General features: G+C 49.1%; 1 protein-coding gene across 3 annotated transcripts in view; it reads right to left on the bottom strand.

Moving 5' to 3' along the window:
- Positions 1-6286: 6286 nt before the first annotated feature.
- Positions 6287-23993, bottom strand: part of ATP2B4 (ATPase plasma membrane Ca2+ transporting 4) — a 92777-nt gene continuing 75070 nt past the window's right edge. For 2 of the 3 annotated variants that reach the window (XM_037497260.2, XM_037497258.2), the window contains 6 exons: positions 23056-23247; positions 22354-22567; positions 21695-21906; positions 20698-20805; positions 18786-18962; positions 6291-11053 (listed from right to left, as the gene is read on the bottom strand). In XM_037497260.2, coding sequence (XP_037353157.1) covers positions 10739-11053; positions 18786-18962; positions 20698-20805; positions 21695-21906; positions 22354-22567; positions 23056-23247 — 1218 coding nt within the window. In that variant the 3' untranslated portion in view covers positions 6291-10738. Of the gene's footprint in view, positions 11054-15787; positions 15896-18785; positions 18963-20697; positions 20806-21694; positions 21907-22353; positions 22568-23055; positions 23248-23993 lie in introns of all 3 variants that reach the window. The other variant, XM_037497261.2, reaches the window with a different exon arrangement.

Raw genomic sequence — 23993 nt, forward strand, 5'->3', positions numbered from 1 at the left:
CCCACCACCCATTCACCTGTGAACCGTCACCATAGTCCCTTGTGCTCTTCCCACCCCTGTTTTGATCCTACTTCCTTCTCCCCCTGCAGAATGTCTCTGGTTTATAGTTGCCTGTTGATTTTGATTTTCACTTTATTATTATTATTATACATTTTAAACTGAACTGCCCTAGGGCTAGTGGGGTCTAGAAAGCCCTTTAACCACCTTTAAGGACCTCAGGGGTTGAATGTGACAAATTATTCTGAAGCACTAAATAAAGAACCCCTGGAGGGGGAGGCGCTTCACGCCAACCCTCAACTTGTTGCTGACACCGAGTCCTGGGGTTGCACCGGGACAGGCACCCAAGTGCGTTCAGGCCCTAGTGACTACGTGGGCGGTCTTGGGCAGGTCACCTCATCTTCTAGGGCGTTTCCTTGGTTGAAAAATGACAATAATAACAGTACTTAGATGATGCTATTGTGAGAATTAATTGGGCTACAATGAATAACACGGAACTTAGGACTTGGCCTGTGCAAGAGCTCATTAATTGGGGGCTATTATATTATCACCTCATGATGAATTAGGCTTACTTCTCTACACTTGATGTCTGCTCCTTTTGGCTTTTCTTCCTCTGCCAGCCTGCCTTCCACATGTCACTTTATTCTTCAAGCACATATTTGTGGAACCCCGGCTTACAGAGTCAGCCTGGCTGCCCCCTCACAGGCACCCCGCACCCCTTCACACGTTGCTCCTCCCCACTCGGGGCCTTTGCTCTGGCTCTTTCATTTTAGTAGCGGTTTATTTTTCTCTTGTAAATTGCAGCAAAATCACCTTTTGCAAGTTTATACCGGTTATTTCTGGGTTGCAGGACTTGAGGTATATTGCTAGTTTCTTCTTTGGACTTGGTGCTTGAATGACTACAAAAATCAAGCGTCATTTTTATAAAAAACAAAATTATTTTTTCAAAAATGCACCCAAGTGTCCCTGTCTCTCTGGAGACTTCTCTCCTTGGTGCTCGGTCCTTGCTCTTCTGAGCCCCATGGCCCCCAGCCCCGAGTGAGCTGGCACCTGTTAGTTGTTGGAATTAGTTGTTTAAATGTCAGTGTCCCCAAATAGTCTGTGCCCTTCAGGGTGAGGGCTGTTTTATTTATTGCCTGTCTGGCATTTGGCACAGAGCCTGGCCCTCAGAATTAACTGGGCAGGGGGCCTCCCCGGTGGCACAGCGGGTTGAGTGCTGTGCTGTGAAGCTGTCCACAGCCTCTGCAGTGCGGGTTAGATCCCGGCCAGCCAGCGAGAATCCCACATGGTGCCACAGACCTCTCCTGTTGCGCCCCCTGCTCCCCGCAGCAGTGTATTTCTCTCATCTGGCTGTTCTGCTCCCTGCTCTGTCTCTGGTGAATCCTCTCACCCTCCCGCGCCTCTGGCCTACACCCCAGCTCTCGTATGAAAAAAAAAAAAATCTTTAAAAAAAAAAGAATTAACAGGGCTCTCAAGGTTCTCTAGATACTTACTGCTGCTATGAATTTACAACCTAAGTGTATAGTGGGGTGAGAAACTGAGAAAGAAATCAGTTTAGTCTTTTTCCTGCTATGTGCTCATCAGCCAAAGGGAAAAGGCAAGCCCTGTCCAGGCCTTCCTGCCCCTTGTGGGCAGGGCCTCCCAAGCGCCCCTGCCCCAGGAAAGGGTTAAGGTTAAAGGGAAAGGCTTTTGGATTTCTGGGCCAGGAAAGGCCAAAACCAGCCTGTGGGAAAGACTCCTGCTTAGCTTTGTTTGTGACTCTGGGAGCTGAGAAAACCAGGGCAGGATGACAGCTGGCGCCTCAGTGGTGGCCACAAGCCCTCCCCCACCTTCTTGCTTGCTTGTGTGCTTCTCACCCGGAGGCCTTCTCCAGTCCCGACAAGCCTGAGACAAAGGCAGCAAATATCTTCCTTTTAAGTTACAGTTGTGAGTTAGCAGACTTGGGAAAGAAAGATTTAGAAAGTAAAAAAAAATTTCTCATACTTCTCTGCTCCCTGTCCCCACACCGCCCTGGGGAAGAGTGAGAATCTGGAAGCGAGGAATGTGACAGAGACAGGGGGTAGTTTCTGCTCTCCGCTCAGGAGAGGTCCAGGGAGAGAGGGGGCGGGCACTGCTGACCAGTAAGAGAACACTTTCCTTACTTAAGTCCGGGGTCTGGAGAGGGGGGCAGGCCTCCGCCATGTGGTCCTTCTGGAGTTCCTGCTTTGCAGTCTCCCCTGGAGTCTTAGCAAGCACAGAGCTGCAGCGCAGAGACAGCTGGGAGGCGTGTCCGGATGAGCAAATGTCGGCTGACAGCCCCAGAGCTATGAGGGAGCTGGTTTCCCTCCCTGAGCCCACACAAGCAGAGCTTCTGACCCCCTCTGGCATGAGTAGGTAACTCCTTGGCACAGAAGCTGCTGGAATAGTCAGTCACTTTAGGAATTGGAGGAGGACGGTGCATTCAGCGGCAGCACTGAGGACCACGGGCTGCTTGCCTGGGGACCAGGCAGGGGAGGTCACAGAGGGAGAGCACAGGGCAAGAAGGTTCCCTGCCCTGCATCTGTTTTTTTTTTTTTAAATTAATTAATTAATTAATTTATACAAGCACTGCGTACAGTCAGAAGCGCGGGAGAGTGAGAGAATTCACCAGAGCCAGAGCGGGGAGCAGAGCAGGCAGAAGGACCGAAGTACACTGCTGAGGGGAGCAGCGGGCGGCAGGAGAGGTCTGCGCGCCATGTGGGACCCTCCTCCGGTGGCTGGGGAGCAGCCGGGGATCGACTGGTGCTGCAGAGGCTGCGGGCAGCTTCGCAACCCAGCGCTCAACCGCTGCGCCACCGGGGAGGCCCAGCCCTGCATCTGTTGTGAGTGAAGAGAACACCATCTCAATTGTTTCCTTAACAAGACTGTCCCGAACAAGTTAAGGTGGTGAGCAGTATATCTTAATTCATTTTTTAACAAGCATTTCCTTTTCACCATTTTGTGTGTCATTGGACAACAGCATGGCAGTGGAGCTTGGGATTATCTATACCTTTCGATATTAGGGAAGGCCCACATCTGGTATGAGTGCTAGTCCAAGCTGCCGCCTTCTTCCATTATTTCCTAGGCTGCAGCCACAGGCTAGTCAGGCTTCTAACAGTCTTCAGAAACCCCTCCAGTGAATTCCCATTTTATTCAAGCCAACCGTATAATGGCTTATAGAGTCTGCCCCTTTCCTAGACCTCCATCTCTGAACGTATCTCCATCACTTTCCCAGTTAGTCACTGCATTCCAACCCATGACTTCCTTGCATGTTCTCGAACAAATCAAGATCTCCTACTTCTGGGCCTTTGCATGGGCTGTGCCTTTTGCCTGGAATCCTATTATATATCTGCACTGCTCACTCTTATTCCCTTCACATCTCTTCACAAATGTCTTTCTCAGAGAAGCCTTCTGTGACCACTCTGTGTTCTTTTCTCCCACCTTTCTCTCTGGTCCTTGTCACCATCTGACATTTTATATATTTGCCAGTTTATTTTTTCTCTCCTCCATAAGTCTAAGCTCAAAGAGGCCAGGGACTTTTTTTCTTGTATTCCCACTAAATGAAAAAGTGCCTGGCACCATGAATATTCGTTGAATGAGTGGACTAATATCTGAGCTGAGGAGATGAAACCATAAATAATTGAGACCTTTCACAGATCTTGGTGAGTGCTACCTAGTTCAGTGCTAGATCCGATTTGATTTAGGAAAGAAACAAAATAGAGTTATTATACTTCAAGAACTGCAGAGCAATTTGTCATTGTTGTAGATATAAGTGTCTGAGCCCCCACTGAAATCTGCCTACACACGTCCCGGTATGCAGTGTGTTCCCTGCACACACAACACTACATTCCAGGGAAGACAAAGCCCTGGAAGAGAAATGCCATTCAGACATTGTCTAGCAGTTGTTAATAGCGAGTTTGGTTACTGGGGTAAGAATGGAAAGAGTCCTGGAGTTGGGAGGACTCTGATCCTTAGGTCACACTGCAAATTTGCAGCAGGAAGGGCCTTCTACTGTGGGGCCAACTTTGTCGCTGTACCTCCAAGGAGCCATCTTGCTCCTCCTCTCTCATCCGATGCCACGCCATTGGACTAGATCTCTGGACTCCCAAGCTGCCTCTCTTTCTATAACTGTCCAAAGCAGAATCAGCAACATGAAACTATGATCTCTAAGTTTTATTTTATTTGCGCATACATTGATAATTATAATGGAGGACAATTTAGGCTTCCTGGTGTACTTAATCATACAACTTGTTAGGTTGTCACTCAAGTGTGAATCACTTCAGCACTGATTATTTGGTGTGTTAATTAGATTTATAGAATTCAGAGCTGGCAAGAACCTTAGAGACGGTTAGTGTGCAGCATTTTAAGTCATTTTTTAAAGCTACAACTAACCTGTAAATTGTGTGTGTGAATCATCTTTGGATTTGCCACAAGGTCAGGGAGCTGCCTGGTCGCATGTGGCCTTGGGAAGGAGTCAATCTTGATGGAGAACTTCAAACCAACCCAGTGACTGTGGGGCGAGCACACAGTGGCTGAGGAAGGGGAGACTCACAAACCATCATTAAAGTGGAGGACAGGGCCTCCCCGGTGGCGCAGTGGTTGAGCGCTGGGTTGCGAAGCTGCCCGCAGCCTCTGCAGCGCTGGTTCGATCCCCGGCCACTGAGTGAGGGTCCCACATGGCGCGCAGACCTCTCCTGCCACCTGCTGCTCCCCTCAGCAGTGTACTTCGTCAGTCTGCCTGCTCTGCTCTCCGCTCTGACTCTGGTGAATTCTCTCACCCTCCCGTGCTTCTGACTGTACCCAGTGCTTGTATAAATAAATGTTAAAAAAAAAAAATTTAAAGTGGAGGACAAATAGAGCATTCTTTTTTATAAAGTTAATACAAGGTTTATTTACAAGGGAAATGAGAGAAGGGAGAAAACACACACAGACACACAGACAAACACACACACAGATTAATTGGTCAGTATGTCCTACCAGTAATGCGTCAGAGGTGAGACCCTGGATGCATGCTGAAAGCCAAAAGCATAAATTAATCTTTCCTAGAAAAATATGGAAGAAAAGTTTACTCTTTTCTGTATGAGAAGTCAGGCCCAAGTAGCTGAGCTGACTTTGCACCCCATTAGACCAATGGTTCAAGATGCCCTGGTCTCTGCCAGAAGCTATTTTGAAACTTATTCTCCAGGTATCACTGCACCTGTGCATGTCCGTAAGGTCCTGTTTGGTGTAGCAGAGGCATAGATACAGGGTACAGCAAAGACAGGTGAGGATAAGAGGGGAATTTCAGGGCTTAAGCTTTAGAAGGGACTCAAGGGGTATATGTGTGTGTGTGCGCGCGCATTTCATACCCCCTTTTAGCAAGCCCATTAGTATTTAGGAGAGACCCTAAAAGGGGGGAATAAAAACCCTACAAAGTTCTCTACATACTGAAGTATCTCCAACACAGAAGTTTGTAAATGACTTGTTATCAAATAATCCTCAGCCCCTATTACTCCCTCTTTCCCTCTTCCCTTTTTTTAAAAAGATTTATTTATTTATTTATAAAAGAACCGGGGTACAGGCCAGATGCGCGGGAGGGTGAGAGGATTCACCAGAGACAGAGTGGGGAACAGAACAGGCAGACTGACAAAATACACTGCTGAGGGGAGCAGCAGGCGAGACAGCAGAGGTCTGCAGCGCCATCTGGGATCCTCACCAGACTACCGGGATCAAACCAGTGCTGCAGAGGCTGCGGACAGCTTCACAGCGCGGCACTCAACCGCCTGCGCCACCAGGGGAGGCCCCTTTCCCTCTTTCTATCCATCCCTCCACCCACCCTTTTCCAGCCAGCATTGGTTCCTTGCTTGGAATCAACCTGTTTAAATAGCCAAGAGTAGGTTGTTATTCAACACTTTTCCTAAAGGATCTCAAAAGGCTGACAAAGTCCACCCCTTTCTTGGATGTTTTAAAAGAGCAGCAAACTGGATTGTGGACCTGTGGGATGGAGTTCTGAGTTCTGAGCTATAAAAGCTCAGCACCTAAATGATCTGCCAGGGAGATGTTTTCACCTGCACACAGTTCAAACTGGGAATTAATATCCATCATGCTAGCGACTCAATAAATGGAACAATTTTAAAAAAGATGAAAAAAGAACCAATAAAAAACCCCAGCAACTTTGGGAAGGTGGGGTCTGGAGGACCCCAATGTGAAAGTAGGGATAAGACACTAATACAGGAGAACTCATTTTCCCAAAAGAAAATACACTTTAAAGAAAAAGGAAAAAAAGGAAGGACTGTCAAGCCTGACTTTGTCTTATTTTTCTAAACTCACACTTTTTAAAAAGCTCCAGCTTACAGCCCCAATTGTAGATTCTCACCAACATGGGCAGAGCAAACCTTGTACAAAGGAATGAAACTGGCAAGCAGGGCCCTGAGCTGCCCAAGAGAAGCACCGTGAAAGGCCTGCCAGGACCCAGTGACGAGCTGAGTGTGGGTTTGTACAGCTGGGGTTCTGGGCACAGCGGTGGCAGATTCCTTCTCAACCTCGGGAGACCACCAGGGACCTGACCCCAAAGCGGAGACGCATGGAGGACAGCACAGTCACACGTGGGCATGGGTTTTATTCTCAGTGCACGGCAGTATTGGTTTCTGCTCATTAGCAACAAGCTTTATTGGTTCCCAAAATTTTATCCTTTCCCCCCGTCTTTTAAAATCCTATTCTTCCTGTCTCAGTGGAACAACATATTTGAATCTCAGATTTGCCAGTTTAAAGCATTTTTTCTATGAACCACATAAATACATGCAAAACATTGTACAGAGAGTTTAAATAATATCAAAATGCAAATACAGATTGGGTGCACTGTTAAGCTGAACTGCAAATTATGGCAACACACACGAGGGTGCACGTTGCTTTGATATCACCATTTGCTTATATCATGCAGACCACAACAGTCAATCTTTTATTTTGTTTTTCTTTTTTATACAAAAATACCAGTGCTTGTTATACTAGTACTGGGGAAAAAAAAGAAGAAACTTGAAATTCCTATCTGCGTGCTGACTTGAAGAGAACGCAGAGTTGAGTTGGCACATACATGGCATATGCACATATGGCATGTACACATGTGGGGAGAAACACAAACCACAGGCCAAGTCAGTCATGGGGACCTCACCTCCCTCCAGCTCTCCCAGTCAAGAGGAATGGGGCAGCAGGCCTAATAGCAGAGTAGGGAAGGCCAGGACTGGCGCTGAGCAAAGGGAAGGGTGTCTGTCTATTCTGAGAAGAGTCTGGAATGGCTTAAGAATAGCAGGCATTTGGAAGTGTCCCACCCCCACCATTGTAGTGGGATGGTCCCTAGACATGAAAAGTGATGGTGTCGTAGGCAAGGACAGCTGGAAAGAAAGGAAACCAGGGCTTTAAGGGTTTAAGAGCACACATGGGCTTGCCACACCCCTCTCGCTTTTTAGCAGTGAGGCAATCACTCAGGTTTAATAAGCCAACTTTCCCCTCTGAAGTTCAAGGGGAAGAAGAAACCTAAACCCGAAAAAATCCACAGAGCCAAAGGGTTTTCTAGGTGGTCTCTCCAACACCTTTCGGGAGGGGGGAGTCATTTCGGAGGGCGGGGAACACTTAAGGGAAGGACCGAGCTCCCATCCCCAAGACTGTCACCCAGCGCTGAAACCAGTCTTTGTTTTGCCCGCTTCTGAGCCCTGTCCCCCCTCTGACACAATGCACAGACCTCTCCAGGGGGAGGAAGAGTCCCAGATCAGATCCTGGCACAAAACTCACCAGTGGAAAATTCTGGGGGTGATAGGAGGTGAGCGAACCACAAAAAACTCAACCCCCAAATCAGAGTACCCTTGTAGCTCAAGAGGTATTCATGTCTCGGGTACCACTCTGCCAGCTGTTCAAGACCCCCAAATCTCCCTTGAAGTCCCTAATCACTGGTTACAGATGCGCCTGGGGCCCTTCTCCCTGGGGGTACCAGTAGGTCATTTCCTACTGGCTCTTCCTCCATGCTGGGTGCTCCCCTTCTCATCTGCAGTCTCCTGCCTGTTTACTAGGTTTATCAAGAGAGGAATTCTAGGATATTTTCCCCTTCTCCCATCAGGCTCTTTTCAAACCCAAAGCACCATTTTTGGGGAAAGCTTTATTAACTTATGCCATATTTATTCACTGCCAGTTGGATCACTGAAACTGAGTAGAAAAAAAAACTTATATAAAAAACATATGCATATAAACACTTAAACTTACTCAATTCCCTATCAACAAAATTTATATTAAAAAAGCCTATAACCCAACAAATTGTTTTCCCCTAAGTATAAAGATGGCTGTTTGGAGAAAGGAAGTATGGTGCGCCAGTTTTAAAACCAATTACAAATATACTAAGTCACCTGTCATGTCTAACAGCTGGTTATGCACTCCATCCACAGGGTTACATGACGGCACTTTAAGTCTTTTAAACAAAATACATATGGCTGACTCAAAAATATCAGTTTCTGATCTAAAGAAAACTATAGATTTTTGCATAATATTTCTCTATTTTCTCTCCTACTATGGAAACTAGAATACACACACACACACACAAACCGTTGACTCTAAAAGAGTAGACACACGTCCTCAAGAGTGACCTGTGAGGCATCATGGGAGTCTACTGGGTGCAGGAATGATAAAATAGCCTTCAAAGTTTGTTATTGGCTTGGTTTTCAAACGATCTGAGGTAATAAAAGACTTGACAGAACTAAAGCTTCCGATGTATTTAATAAATATGTATGTGAACACCTAACACCTTGGCTGAGCGGGCTATCCCCCCATGGATATTTAAGACAGAGGGAGAAATTACTGAAGCATATAAGCTCTATAAAGCCAAAATCCAAATCGGTGTATTATGTAGTGATGGGATGGACGTTGTCTATTTACTCTTCCTTGGGCAGCTCAGGTGACAGGTGGAGGAAGGACTCCAGAAGGAAAGGCTGGAGAAGTCCAGGGAACCCTGCACGAGTGGAAATTTGGTAATTCCTGAAAGTCTCCAGCCCTTTCTCCCTCCTCCCAGCATTCTAGAAAGAAGGAGGCAGGGGACACTGATCTAATGGGAGAGGTGACCTGGCAGACATGAGCTGACCCTCCCGACAGATGAGCCAAAGTCAAGACCAGCAGGGATGAAAATGGAGCTCCAGCAAATGCAGCTCCCACTTGGCCTACTAAGGAACACTTATTTTCCTAGGGCAGTGCCTGACTCCGGAGAGGCAGGTGGGAGGGGATGCGTGGGCAGTGTTCAGGGAAAGAAGGCACAGGGCCTCACTGGGCAGCACATCCTGGAGAGGAGTGTGGGGGGCACGTGGGAGAAGGGAAGAGAGGAAGGGGAGCTTTTCAGAGTGGGCCTTCTTCTCCTTCAGTAAAATGTCACTGGAGCCTTCCACTAGCGATACATCTTTGCAAAATCAATTTTCGAGAAAAGCTGAACCCTTTTCAGAGACTAGATGAGTCAGGGAACATGGCAAAACAGTAGAATAAGAAAAAGGAAGGGGCTGTCAAAGCTTGGACCTGTCATCTAGGCACAAGGTTTCTGGGTTCTCAGAGGAAGGTGTTCTCAGATCCTGCAGAATGGCACTTTGGCCCTTCCCGAGGCTTCTGAACACTCATTCCCTCAACGGTCAGGTCCTGCCCTGGAAGAGCCTTTCAGTGGATGGCTTTGAAAGCAGTAGTGGTCACCCCAAGGGGGACCCCGCAAGAGTTGGCTTTGATGGTCTGTCTTGTCTTAGACCTGCCAGATTCTGGTATTCAATATCCAAGTTCAGTTGGGAGGCAGGGTCATTTTCCATCCATTCTTTTCCTACCACTTTAGTAATAGGAGAAAGTTGAGGCTTTCAGTAAAAACTGTATACCACATATATACAGGCTTCATCGTCAAGACTGATCTCCCTGGCACTTAGAAAGCACACACACCTGACAAGATGGCAGTTTCGAAGTAGAAAAGGTAACCTGGCAAGAACAGGAATACATTCTTAGCAGCTCTTAATTGCTTCAAACGGACCCTTGTAACAGACAAACCCATCTGCCTCTAGAACTACATCAAGGGTTCGATTGGGACCAGAAGGGAGAATGGTCAAAGTTGACGTAATTCATCCATGTCCTTTCTAATTTCTTAATCATCACAACTTAAATTAAAAAACGAAGAGTAAAAATAAGTAACACAACAGTCACAAGCGACCAGAAGAAACTTGGGGAGGTTTTGACAGAGCTAGAAGGTTTTAAGTCTAACTTTCTAAAATGGGAAAATTGTTTTAAAAACAATCACTCTACAGGCAGATTCCGTACACTCCATTCTTACCTCACGACATTTCGTTTGAGGATATTTGTCTCTGTGAACCCTCAACTAAGCTTATAAATAGCAGACTCATAGGGTAAAATCCAGAAGTTGGGAGACGGTGACCTACATGTAAATACTGGGTAAGAATTTGGGTTGGGGTGAATGCCAAAGGGATGATTGTCATTTCTTTAAAAATGACAACGACAACACCCAAGGAAGAAGATTCTACCGCTCATTACCTGCTGGGGTTTGACTGGGTCCTGCTACAAACCTCAGCTCAAGGTTTTTAAGCCAAATCCTTATAGATTTGTGTTCTTGCCTCTTCGTGGTCACATAGGGGTGAATCACACATACTTGGGAGCAGCTGACATGACAGTGAAAAGTCCCGCCCTCACCTTAGAGACTGGATAGATGAAGAAGGAAACAAGGAAAGCAGGGACGGGAGTCAGAGAACCAAGTTCAAACTGATGTCTCCAGGCTGTGCATGGGGCTGTCCGAGTGGGCGGCGACAGTCTGCACTGGGCTGTAGTCCACAGCGTTGTTGTTTCTGTTGGCCGGTGGGGTGACCTCACTGTCCAACAGGGGCACCCCAGTCTCAGACTTAGAGGCATTTTCAGGAATTTCCTCCTCTTGCTCTTCCAGCAGCGGTGTCCGCGGCACCTCCTCCTCTATGGCATATCCGGGGTGGGTCATGAAGTTGTGGATGGATTCTTTGTTCCTGGGCTTATGACGGGCTTCGTGGAGGGAACTATGGAATACTTTGACCACCTTGATCTACACCGGGGAAAGGAAAAGGAGAATGAGGAGAGGAAGTGAGCCCTAGCCGGTAGAACAGGAACTGGTTTGAGGAGAGAAACAAAATCCAAATGGAAACATTATGCACAACGACCGACACGACACGTCTAAGGAGAGGTCGTGGAACGCCAGAAACATCACGTGGCTCAAATGTCAAGCATGGGGTGGGGTGAGTCATGGCAAACAACTAGGATATCTCAAAAGTTTCATAAAAAAAGTAGAAAACCCAAAGCAAAGTCAGCATTCCCAAACAATCCGCTCGTAAAGAAACAGAAACCAAAAAGGTTCATTAGTTTCATTTCCATGGAGGGCAATGATGTTGGAGCTGGGTGCAAATTAATAGCCAAACTCAAAAGATGATTCAGACACACGGACTTCTGTGTTGAGGCCAAACACTCATGAATATGAAATGGAAAAATTACACACTGATGTTTAGTTGTCGGTCTACAACCCTCAAAGAGCCAGACACACCAATATGCACAAAATACACTTTGGGTGATGAGTGACCACGAATTCCGTGCAGCAAGGCAGACAAACCAATCCTCACTGGTGTAGTGGCATGCAAGAAATTAAAACTGTTACATTCTCCAGCTTCATAATTTTCCCCTTCAGTCAGAAAACATGCAGCTGTTTCTGTCCCACCACCTCCATGTCCCCAGCCCCCAAAAGAAAGCAGAACTTCACTCCTTCAGTGCCCCTCCTGCAAGACAGGCGGGGCACAGGCATCTGCTGGGGACGAGAGGAGACCTGGCTCTCACAGCTTAAATGTCCGTCCGTTTCTGACACAGCAGCTACGTGGGGCGCGGCTTTCCCCAGCGGCCCCAGATTGCGAAAAGGAACATGAGCTTATGCGGAGAAGGGAGGATGAGGCCAGGAGGGAAGCCACCAGTCCAGGAGGCAGTGCTGCAAACGGTGGCTTTTCGGATGGGGCGGATGAAGCGGGTATAGGAGGGAAACAATGGAGCCTTTTACTGGGCGGTGGGGAATGCACCACCCTGGGAGCACTACCGCACAGAACGGGAAGGATCCAGCCAATTAGAGAAGGTCAAAATTAGATCAAAAATTGACCTGTGGGACTGGCCTCCGCCTCATCCACAGGCACCGGTTCTCTTAGCAGCTCTGCTCCAAACTGCAGGCCCCTGAGGGTGAGGTTTACAACTTGGGTTGGGGGGGTTGGGGTAGGGGAAATGCTGGGTCCAGAGGCTGGAGAGAGACCAGGGGGAAAGAAAATGGCTGTAGGACAGTTTTAGTTGTTGGGAGGTGGGTCTTACCCAAAAGTTACACCTCAAAAAGAAATGCAAGTGATGTTGAGGTGGGAAGGGATAGGAAGGAGTGATGAATATTGGGGTAGGGCACCTCTTTCTTTCCGTTGCTGTTGAAGCAAAGAATATGTTCCTGGAGAAGAGTCAAGAATGTGGGGTGGCAGAGCACACCACGAGTCTGGCCAACAAATTGGTTGGCTTCCACTTTCAAAGTTCCGACTACTGCATAGAACTTGCAAAAATCATGGATAGAGAAGGTCCACAAAAGTTGTGTCTCAGCTGACTCAGGCTTTCCCTCTGTTCCCCCACTCCCCAAGAGCCTGGCTGACCCACCCAGGACTGAGGGGGCTCAAAGTCTGTGACAAAGGACTCTGCCACTCAATAGAATCAGCTCAGCAGCTCAGCCAAGAAGAGCCAAAACTCCTGGGCCACATTCACTGAGCTTAACAGAAAGTAAGGCTGAATTCCCCACCTCCTCGGCTCCCTACTGACCATCTAGGGGATGAACTTTACCTGTCATGTTCTCTTTGCTCCAGATCTTGGGCGATCAGATAGAACAGAGGCTCCATCTGGCCTTTAGGAAGTCTCAAGTTATAATTCTCTATGTCAAATCCTGGAGCGAGGCAACTTGGACTGAGTAAGCCTGAACTCGAGGACTTCTCTCGTGGTTCTGGTCAAGAGTTGGGTTCAAGGCCAGTTACATCCATGAAGGAGTGATAACACAGCCTTACTTTTCACCAGCATTTAACTCTCAAAATTTCTAACAAACACTACAAGAGAACAGGTACCTTTATGTGACCGGTTTTGTTTTTTTCTTAAGCAATTGAACACTTTAATGAAATAATTATATGTGAAATCCAGTGTAGGAGTAGGTTTTTAAAACATGGGATTAGGGTGAGGGTCTGGAGCCCTGTTTGCTGGCTTTTTGTCTCACCTGTTGGGGTGGTCAATAACACTGTTACAGGGATACAAGGAGGGAGATACAGTGAATTGGGGATGGACAGATAGAAGATGGGGGGAAGTTTCTTCCTTGGGGGAGCAAGCAGAAGACATCCAGCTAGACAGCAGGCTTCTGGGGTCTAAAGGAAAACCAGCCACCTGCAAGGGAAGCTCAAGTGAATGTGAGTGAGAGAGCTAGGGAGTAGCTCCTGGGGGGTAAGAGAGGGGTGACAAAGCAGAGGACACAAGGTGGAGCCAGAATGCTCCAACACTGGCCTCAGAGAAAGTAATACAAGCTGGTGAACAATCACCCAGATACATCTCCATTCCACCCCAAGTGGCAGCATCTTCCCTGTCTGGTGCCCGGGGCCTGAGCCGTGTCTGGGGAACAAGATGGAGCCGATGAAGCAGGTGCTGTGAAAGCTTCGGTCTTCCTGCTCAGCCCACAGCCCTTCCTTCCCAGTCATCAGCTCTTGAAGCCACCAGGAAATGCCTTTTTGGGGGCCCCTGCCTTATAGGTGAGAGTGATGAATGCAGGGCAACTCTTCCTTATCAAGAACCCCCACCGGGCTGGCCCTCAGCTTAGGCACAAGTTCTGAGCGCCCCCCTCTGGAGCTCGGTGGATGGACAGGTGTATGGACAGGTGGATGGACAGGTGAAGACACCATGTCCTCAGCTGGTAGCTCAGGTGGTTTTCAGAAACCAGAGGAAGAGAAGGGATTAGGGCCTTTCCGCAGGGAAATCTTAGAGATTTAGTGACTGAATGTTGGCGATCTGAAATGGCAAGGGGGTTCTAGATGCATGAGTCTAACTTCGAGGAACTCCAAATGAGAAGGCACAGTGGGAGGAGGGGCGCCTGTCTCTCCTGTCTGGTTTCTGGACTGTGGTTTTGGGCTGTAGCTTGCTCTCTATCAGTAGCTCTGTGGGAGCCTGTGGGCTCTGCCCTCTGCTTACTCTCCTTCCACCTTCTAGTCAGTGGAATGCCCCAAACTAGCCTTTCCTGCCAGAAAGGCACAGTATAAAGAGAACAGAAGCTACCTAGAAGAAGAAGGAAATAGAGGACTATGGCAGTACTACAGCAAGAAGCTCTTGGATATTTGCATAGTAAGAAGTCTTTAGTTCTTTCTCACTTGCCTTTGGGCCTACGGAAATGTGTATCTATAAAATCCCCTGCCCCACTTACAGTTGGCTAAAAATGACAACAAATCTGTCTAGTCAACCTGCCCAGCTCACAGTCACGTGACCCACAGACAATGCATCTGCTTTCTTCACCCCCATGTTCCAGGGATTGGGCTGGGAGCGGCTGGGAGTGGGGGGAAGGTGGAAGGGATAGATGGAACACTTGGATATTTGAAGCCCACAACATACCTAGCACAGAGAGAATGTTCTCCCCATCCCCAATACCTTAATAGCAGTATTGGCCAAGAGCCTTCTTTCTGCTCTCTGTGTTGGGGAAGGTAAAAGAACCGGGATGAAGCAAGAACCCAAAAATCTACCCAAGGAAACAAGAGCTCTCAGGCTGAGTGTTGACAGCAGGCCCGCTGACAGGCTGGCTGAGAAAGGGGTCCTAAAACTTTATACACAAAAAAGATAGGCAGGCTGGCTACAGGTGAGACAGCCGAAGTAGAGGAAAGAGAAGCAAAAAAAAAAAAAAAAAAAGAAGACTTGTTCTTCAGAAATGCCTAAAAAAAAGGTTAACAAGTGAAGAAAAAATGTTATTTTGATCTTTTCATATATTTCTCCTACCATATGGGAATGAACTGATTCTTAAATCAGAGTTGGGTTACAGTCCCTGCAAAGTAAAACTGGTGGGGGGGTGTCTAGACATGTGCATGTCAAGTGAACCCCTTCTTTCCTTCACACTGAGCTTCGACTTGCATGACCATAGTGCCAGCTGACCGTAGACAAATGGCCAAGTTCAATGGTAGCCCAGTTAGTACATACAGATCTAATGTTCAGATCTCTGTGGAATAGCACCCCTTTTTCCTATCTTTGTTCAGTGGATCTCAAATGCCTCCAAATGAAGAGTGTGTATGTTTCCATCCAGCCCAACCTTACATCTAACCTTCAGAGACAGAATTTGACTCAAAGGAGGAGGAGAGGAGAGAAACAAAAACATGTCCAAACAAAATAAGAAACAAAAAACACCAAGTAAAGGGAAAAAACTCAAGGGAGAAACAAGCAATGCAGAGGAACAGTTCGAAAACAAGATTATTATCTTAAAGGTGGGTATGGCTGCATCCTTTTGCGACATTTAAAACAAGGAACTCAAAGGGCACAAGCCTGGCTGGAGTGGAACTTCTGCCCCACTTTTCTTCCCTTAAGTCAAGAGATCAAAGGGAGAAAGCAAAGAAAAGATAACCACACTGGTTAAGGTGGCTGCCGCATGCTCCAGTGGTCACTTTAGCGAATCATGCATCATAATAGACTGTCACTCACTGCCCAGAGTAGGAGATGAAACAGCAGCAGCAACAGAGGTGGCGGGGGGAGATTTGGCTGGTGCCACTGTTACACAGGATGAGCTAGGAACATGTTTTACATCAAGGTGTTGACCCATGGTCTGTCGCTTTATGACTCCCTTAAAATTGGCTCCCGTCTGGAATGTGTTAATTACGTCGATCTGCAAAGAATCACAGGGTGAGACAGCTTTGCTCCACAGAGAGGAGAGAAAGGAAGGGGGATGGAAGGACCTGGGACAGATGTCAGGGAACGAAAAGCAGGAGAGGCCCTCCCTCACACACGAAGGGTGGTGAGAGAAGGGGAACGTTAATTGCATTTTTGGAACAATTTGCTGTGGAGTCCAGAGACCCAGTTGATTCCAGTCTTCTCTTCCCTTTTAGCCTAGGAAGGACATTTTACGTGTGCCAAGGACCCCCCCCCCCACAAAAAAAATGTAGCATTTAAAGGGACATCCCACTCTAGGCTTCTAACAGAGTGAGAACTTACCCACTGTTTTGATCTCTACTCTTGAAAATAAGGCACGCAATTTAACACAAAGTATGAAGGACTGGATTCGAGGCTCAGGCCTCTAAATCAATTAAGCTGACCACCCATTTTTGCAGATTTTCCAGGAAAATATGAGTTCAAAATGAAAATAGAGGTGTGCAGAGTCCACATGGGGGCAGCCGTGGGGTGGCTCCCGGACCACAGGGTCTAGCCTCACACCAGCGGTGTCCAGTCTCCAGTGTCCAACAGTGGTCTTGTTTGCGGCCTCAGTCAACCCCCCACCCTATTCCTGACACTTCAGTAACAAGGAACAAATCAAAAGGAATTCCTGTATCCTTCAGGATTTGGTAGAATGGCCTTAAAAATACCCACGTGCCTCATACCAAGGACCATCTGGGATGCAGGAGAGGCGCATTTATCTGACTTCACTGCCCCGGGAGAGAGGCCGGGAAAGCGGGAGAGAGGCCGGGAAAGCGGGCACCTGTGAGTCAGGCAGTACTCTAATTTATAAAGCCCCCTGAGAAGTCATGGAGCATTTAGGGTTAGTTTCTGGATTCAGGGCAAAGTTTGAGCTAAAACACCATCCATTCATCAGAGCAGTTTTCCAAGCCAGCGGACTGGCAGCCTGGCCCTGCGGGAGGAGAGGATTTGGCTACATGGAAGCAGGCTCTTCCTCTGTGCTTATTAGGGTTACAGGGTCCCGAGCTCCACAATGAAACTGGATCCCAGGTTTACTTTCCAGAGTTCTAGCCCTGCGTTTCCCAACGTCTGCTTTCCAGGACCTTTAGCATCCCCCAAGTTAAAGGGACCACATAGAACAACAGCTGGCAACCACCTCCCAATCTCGGTGTTGCAATGAGAGTAACGAGGATCAGCAACCAGAGGGCAGGGGTTTTGTCAGCACCCGCTGAGGCTGAAGAGTGATGGCAGCCAGGAGGGAGTGGCAGGCATCAAGAGCACCGGTTACCACAGCCGGCCTCATCTGCCCAGGGAGCCGGGCGCTCACTGAAGGGCACAGATTGGTCACTGTGGCATCTTTAACAGGTTGCCTTGGCTGCAGAAGATGGGGCTTTAATGCCCATCTGGCTCAACTGCCTGTCTTCCAAAGGGGGAGCGAGTAAGGCTAAAGCTACTCGGGCTGCGAAACCAAATGGAGCAGATAGCGAGGGAACGGAAATTGGTGCTGGGGAGGAAAGAAGATCCATGAATCTCGGCTCCCCCAGAGAGAGACTGGCAAGGAGCCAGGAGTCACTGGACGAGAGAATTCTGGCTAGGAAAAAAAATCACAGAGTAGAAGCGAAGGCATATGTTCCTGGAGGGGGGAAACGCAGAGAGGTTATTTCGCAAAGCACAGACCTAAAGGGAAGCAACAGGGTCTTAGAGACAGGAGCCCATGCCCGTGGGGGTGGGAACGCTGCTGCAGGCACTTCCTGTCTTAGAGGAGGGACTTAGGGGAAAGGAGCCCAAGTCCCCCTCCCCTTCCCACTCTTCCACCTACTGTCTTGTCCCTGGACGCAGGTTCCGAGCAAGTGCTCAGTTTGGAATATTCCTTTCCCTCTCTCCCCCATGTGCTGAGGAGACAGGGTTGACTAGGGAACCCTCTAAACCATCTGTAAGGCTTCTCGTAGAGAGTGAAGCTTATTTCTGCATTCTCCAGTCAACCAGCAGAGAGGAACAGGCCTGCTCTCTGGAAAGCATCCTTGAGAGAGTGGGATTTGCAGTCTCTGGAGACGGGGACCGACAGCAAGAGGCACATGGACGGAAACCAGGAACATGACAGGACTATCACTGCCTGGGCACCCCCTCATACCTCCCCCCAATCCGTTCACCCAGGAGAAGGCAGTTACAGTTGCTGTGTGGAAATGGGGGGGGGAGGTAGTTACAGGAAGCTACAGGCAGGGGACTTAAGAACACAGAAGCAGAACACAGAAGCAGCTTTTTTCCCTTTTAGAAATTGTCAGAAGGGAAAGGTTTGAAGAAATTATAGCTTCTTCCTTTCTGGGAAGCAAATCTGAATCCTGCAAAAGACACTCAAGCATTGAGAGACTATGGTCATTTATACACACTTGGCCATCAGTAGCCTGCCGGGACCTTCAGTGTCAAGTGGGCCAGGTCAGAGGGGTTGTCCTTAATAGAGATCCCTCCAGATAACATCTACAGTCCTGCAACACAGTGTGTCTGCTGGGGAAGCGGCATAGACACTGTCTGACATGTTTCTTTTGAAGGGCAGGGAAGACTGAACATGCGCACCATGGGTTAGGTTTAGTGCTCAAAAGAGACCTTGAACAGGAAGCATGTCCACCCAACAGAGGAGGGGAGTGGGCCTTAGAACCAACCCGAAGGTCAAGGGCTGTGCTAACAGTCAGTGTTCCAGGCCCTGGGGCAGCTCTGCTCTCAGAGGAGCCCACACAGCTACGTCTCCCTCTGTCCCGGAACTGGGGACCCAGAGCTGCCATGAGTAGTGGGCCTCAGGAGGGAAGAGATGTTGGCCACCAAGAACTGCTGCCCTCCCAACACCGCCTGGGGGAAGCTCTCCCAGGGCTAGGAGAGGCCACTCGGAATACCTGAGTCTGGATACGGTTCAGGCCGCGGAACCAGAGGATCTGGCCCTTGCGCAGCTCCATCTCTGCAAGGTCAATCTCGTCCAGCCCCTCGGCATCCTTGGTGATCTCCTCCTTGGTGGTGCCGTGCCCGGCCTCTTTCAGGAACTTCAAGGATTGGGTAGGTATCGTGCAGATTACCTAAGAACAGGTGCAGCAAGAGGAGACACCAGAATCAGGGCAAGAACAACAGTCATCTCACTTACCTGGCTCAGGCCCACCCATGGCTGGCTCACTATTGGTCTAATCGACTTTCCTACCAGGAGAATGGTAGGGGGAGCCTCAGCCATTCAGGCAGGCATCTACCCAGTGCCACCAGCTGTCAGGCCCTCAGGAAGATCTTCTGCATTTGTGGACACACCAAGAGGAACTTATACATTAAACTAGTAATCAACCAGCCGTCTCCATCTCAGCTCTTCCTTTCCAGCTGTCAAGCATTATAGAGCTATAATGTATGGCACCTAGGAGGCCAGGGCCAGGGCCTGGTGGGAAACAATTCTGGGGTCAGGGGGGTCGCATTGCATATGAACGGTCAAGGGCCAGAGAAGGTTTTGGAAGAGAACTACACTCCCCTTGGCTACCATGTGCAAAGGCATTGCTGTGTTGTAAGTCCTCAGTGCCCCGATACTAGGTGTGTGCTCAGAACCTGTCAGCTAGCTCTCCTTTACAGACAAGCTGAGCATGCTGGGCTTAAGTGGGACAGCATGCACTATGGGCAGTCCCCCAAGGGGCCATGTGTTTTGAAATAGGAAGGACATCAACATTCTGCTTTCATTTGGGAGGAGCTGGTGAGATACAGAAGAAGGCTGCCTCTAGCATCGAGGGCACGTAGCCATGTCATTAACTCCCACAGGGGAGTTTCAAAAGACAGGTGGAACAAGTGTCACCCCAGTATAAAACTGCTCTAGAAGCCTGTTGGTGGATGAACATCAGCAAACAGAATGGGGTGGAGGGACTCAAGTTAGGAGCCAGGCATTAATCAGGGGGCATCTAGATGTGTATGGGGGAGACCTGCAGCTCCACAGAAGGAACTTGGGGGCCAGTCAGAGCAGAGCCTCCTGCTACCCGAGTGGTGAGGCTCCAGGGGATGTTGGTAGAGACCTGGGGTCTACAAAGCTGAGATGCAGCCCAGGCAGAGCTAGGCATGAGGGGGACTTGCAAAGTGGTATTAGGAGGGAATGAGGCTCTTAGCATACCTGGTGATACGATTTTAATATTAATAGCTAATATTATTAAGTACTTACAAGGTACTAGACACTGTTCTAAGGTACTTTGTTTCTTCTTGATTTACTGATAATGAATGATTACCAATTACCCTGTTAGCCAAAATTGAGGAAATCGAGGCACAGAGTAGTCAAGTAACTTGCCCACAGTGAGTCAGTCTATAAACAGGAGAGCTGGGATTTGAATCTGGCAGTCAGGCCCAGCATTCATGCCTGAGTCGCACACTGTGCAGCTGCTCCAGAGACTTAGTGAGTCTGGAATCACCTTAAGTGACACAGGTGAGCTTATGGTAAGAAGCAGAAGGGGCAGAGGAGCCCCCAGTTATGTTGGCACAGCACCCACAGCCCGACTGCATTTCATTAGTGGGACAGCATGCATTTTTTTAAAGTAAAATTCTGTTGCAAATCTCCACTCCCTCTCAGAGAAGCTAAGAGATTGGCCCTCTGTGGGCAAGGCTGGAGGAGGGGAGAGGCCTCTGATGTGGTGGGCACTGATCCTTCCACCCTGGGGTCCTTGAAGATGGAAAGACCTTGAAGCCAAGGTGGGGAGGGGAGGGCAGGAGAGAATGGGGGGAGGAGCTGGGAGTGAGAGGCTGCTTGCTGTCCGCGTCCCCAGCGGGGGTGCCTGTGTGCTTGGTGGGTGCGGTGCTCACCTGGCCCCACAGCAGCTCTCCGATACCGATGAGGAGACACCAAAGCCACTGGGACAGGGTGAGCTTCGTGCAACTGAAGGGTTTCCCCCCGAGTTCCACGATGATAATCTAGAACAGAGAAGCAGGTGGTCCACCGTCAGGGAGGTGTAGCAGGCAGCGGCCCTCCAGGCCAGGCCACTGCAGCCACGTGCACCGACCAAGGACCTCTGTGGCGCAAGTCCTAATCTGCTGGTTAGGAAAGAGAAAGGTGACATCCAGAGGGGAGGAGGAGGTGCACATACATAGCGTCACGAGAGCACCATGGTGTTGAGATGGACTTACTCTGAAAGTTATTAAGGTAAGGATAAGGGCAACAGCGGGCTGGAGGCAGCTTATGGATAAAGCCAGTGGATGACAAATAGAAGGCATAGTGATGATGAAGAAGAATTGGGGATGGGACAAATAGCAGGGGTGCCCTGGAGAGGGGTGAGGCAGGAGCTCTCATACATGATCTCCCGTATCTACAGGTGTTTTATGCTGGTTTTGACTAGGGTGAGAAGGGCAAGACCTGAGCCTAGATGACCAGGGCAGTTGTGCCCTTGACACACCCAGGGGACCAGCCAGGCCTGCTCTGTCAGCTACAAGATACCTTCCCCCACTGCTCTTTGTGAATTGTGCAGCATTTTAGAAGCAAGGAGCAAGGACAGGGAGACAGTCCACCTGGCATGCCAACAGTGCAGGAGAGTGTCCCTCCTCTTGGCCACTTTGTGAAATTTCTGTTTTAGAAAGACAATGAAGGGATCCTATGAGTCTTATTTACTATCAAAGTGCTGCCTTGCGCTGCAGCACTCAGCATGACTCTGATTCTAGAGCCATGTACAAATGGAAACAAACTGGGAATCCCAAGAGTTCAACCCACAGCTGGGCTTTCACTTCTCCCTCACTCCTTTTCCTGCTACTCTGGTCTTTATCATCCCAGAGGCTCCCCCTGGCCCCCCAACTCTAGCTAGAATCTCACCTGGCTGACGAAAGTGCCTAAGACCACGGCGCAGAAGATGGCGTTACGGAAGATGCCCGAGAAGACATTCCTCTCCCCATGGATCTTGCGGGAGTTGATTTCATTGAAGAGCTGCATCAGCACGAAGGTGTTGAAGATGATGGTGTAGTGCTGGCTGGGTGGCGAGTGGAGAGGTGCATTCCTCCCACTGTCAATGTCAAAGAACTTCTCACCTAGCGGGGGAAGGGAAGCATGGGGAGATAAATACGGTCTCAGCCACAGCTCAGGATGCGTGAGAACACGTTGTGGGCCATCTGGTGCTTGGGCCCCTGTCCTTTCTACCTGGCCAGTGGCTGAGCTGCACCAGCAAGCAAGTCCTTTACATGTCAGCCTCGCTCTCGACATCTTTGACTCCCCCCCCCTCCGCTGCTCCATTGACCTTTGCCTTCTTGTTGTACGGCTTGGTGATGAGAATATGCATCCAACAGGCTTGGCTCTCAGGGCCCCTACTCACTGCTCACAAGGGGTCCTGAGCTCCAGTTTTACAGTTCATAAGGAAAACCACAGAATAAGACCCCCTTATAAATTCTCAAGAGGAGTGATAGACAGCGGACACACTCAGTGAAATTGCCGTGCTACCTCCCTCCCTCAGGCCGCTCTCTGCCCCGTCCCCAGCTCACCAGCAAAGACAAGGGAAAAGATGACAGTGAGCTGATAGACTGCATGGCCCAGGATGTTCTTCATCATGGTGCGTGAGATCAGAGGCTTGTTTCGGCCATAAGGGCGGCGCTTCAACAGAGCATCTGTGGGAGGCTCCGTGGCTAGGGCCAGCGAGGCAAACGTGTCCATGATCAGGTTAACCCACAACATCTGCACGGCTTTCAGTGGGGAGTCCTAAGGGGAAGAACTAGTCCTTTTAGCTGTCCCTGGCCACCACCCCTCAGCTCCCCCATCAACCTCACCCCTGTCCTGGGATGGCTTAACAGCTGCCAGACTTCAAGGTTTTGGATCTGGCCACTTATTAGCTGGGTGACCTTGAGAAAATTTCCTAACATTTTTGAGCCCGGGGTTCCTCACCTGTAATATGGGGATAATACCTACTTTGCAAGGTTGTTTTTGAAGAATAGAGAATTCATCTAAGTGAGTATCAGTGGCTGACACATAAGCTGAGTTAATGGTGGAGTTGTTACCATCACCCTAGGGATGACGGGAGCTATGTCCATGAGCAGATGGACACCTTGGACCTAACATAGCTGACTCCTGCCCCCAAACCACTGGGACTACCATTCTTACTCCTCCATAGGCCTACTGCACTCCACACTCCATGTTCCCTGGCTCCTAGCTCGTCCCTCCCATCTCAGCCTACCCCACTCTCCCGTCACCTGAGTGATGCAGGCACCGGTGAAGGCCACGATCACAGCCACTACATTGACAGTGAGCTGGAACTGTAGGAACTTGGAGATGCTGTCGTAGACGTTTCGTCCCCACATCACGGCCTTAACAATGCTGGTGAAGTTGTCATCAGTCAGGATGATGTCTGAGGCTTCCTTGGCCACATCTGTGCCCGCGATGCCCTGTGGTAGGAACGGGAGGGAAGACAGTGAGTAGCTGGTGGGAGCAGTGTGTATCTGAGCCCTGAGCCCAGACTCTGTTCCCTGCCCCCTTAGGAGCTCCAGAAGTCAGAACACTAGAGCGGGCACAATGGTCACACTAACCCCAGGCCGAGCCACTGTGCTTGGGTTCCCTTCCATCCCAAAGAAACTGAAGGCGAACTGTGCCGCTGGCAGTGCCCACAAACGAGGCCGGGCAGCTGCCTTCGCCTCACGTCTCACCCCAGATGCAAATGACAGCTGTCTTGGAGAGTCCTTCTTAGAAATGAACTAACAGGTAGGGGGTAAGTCCTGTCTTTTCTACCTCCAAATTGCTGCCTTCTTTTTCCACGGCCAGTATCTCATTTACACCCTTCTCCCTGACACCTTTAGGTCACCGCGCATTTTTTCTGAGGAGCAGCCTGGCATTGTAGGTCAGAGGTGCTGTCCTTGCGCCCAGTCCCATCACTCGGGAAGCACTAAGGGTTGTACTTTAGAAACAGTCAGTTTTCAAGCCTGGTAGGCAAAGCCCTTGCCCCATGGACTCAGGTTCATTTTCCAGCCTGCCCTTAAATCATCTGTCTGCTCAAAAGCTGCTGGTTTATTCACAGCTTTCCGAATTCCTCAATTACATCTAGAGTTGAGACTTCTGCTTTTCCCACTCCCTGAGCCTGCAACCTACTCTTTCCCCATCATGCCCCAATTTGATTAAGTTCTGCTTCTTTGAGAAG

This window comes from Talpa occidentalis, unplaced genomic scaffold, assembly GCF_014898055.3.
Source record: "Talpa occidentalis isolate TD23 unplaced genomic scaffold, MPIMG_talOcc4v2.1 talOcc4.8, whole genome shotgun sequence".
NCBI lineage: Eukaryota > Metazoa > Chordata > Mammalia > Eulipotyphla > Talpidae > Talpa > Talpa occidentalis.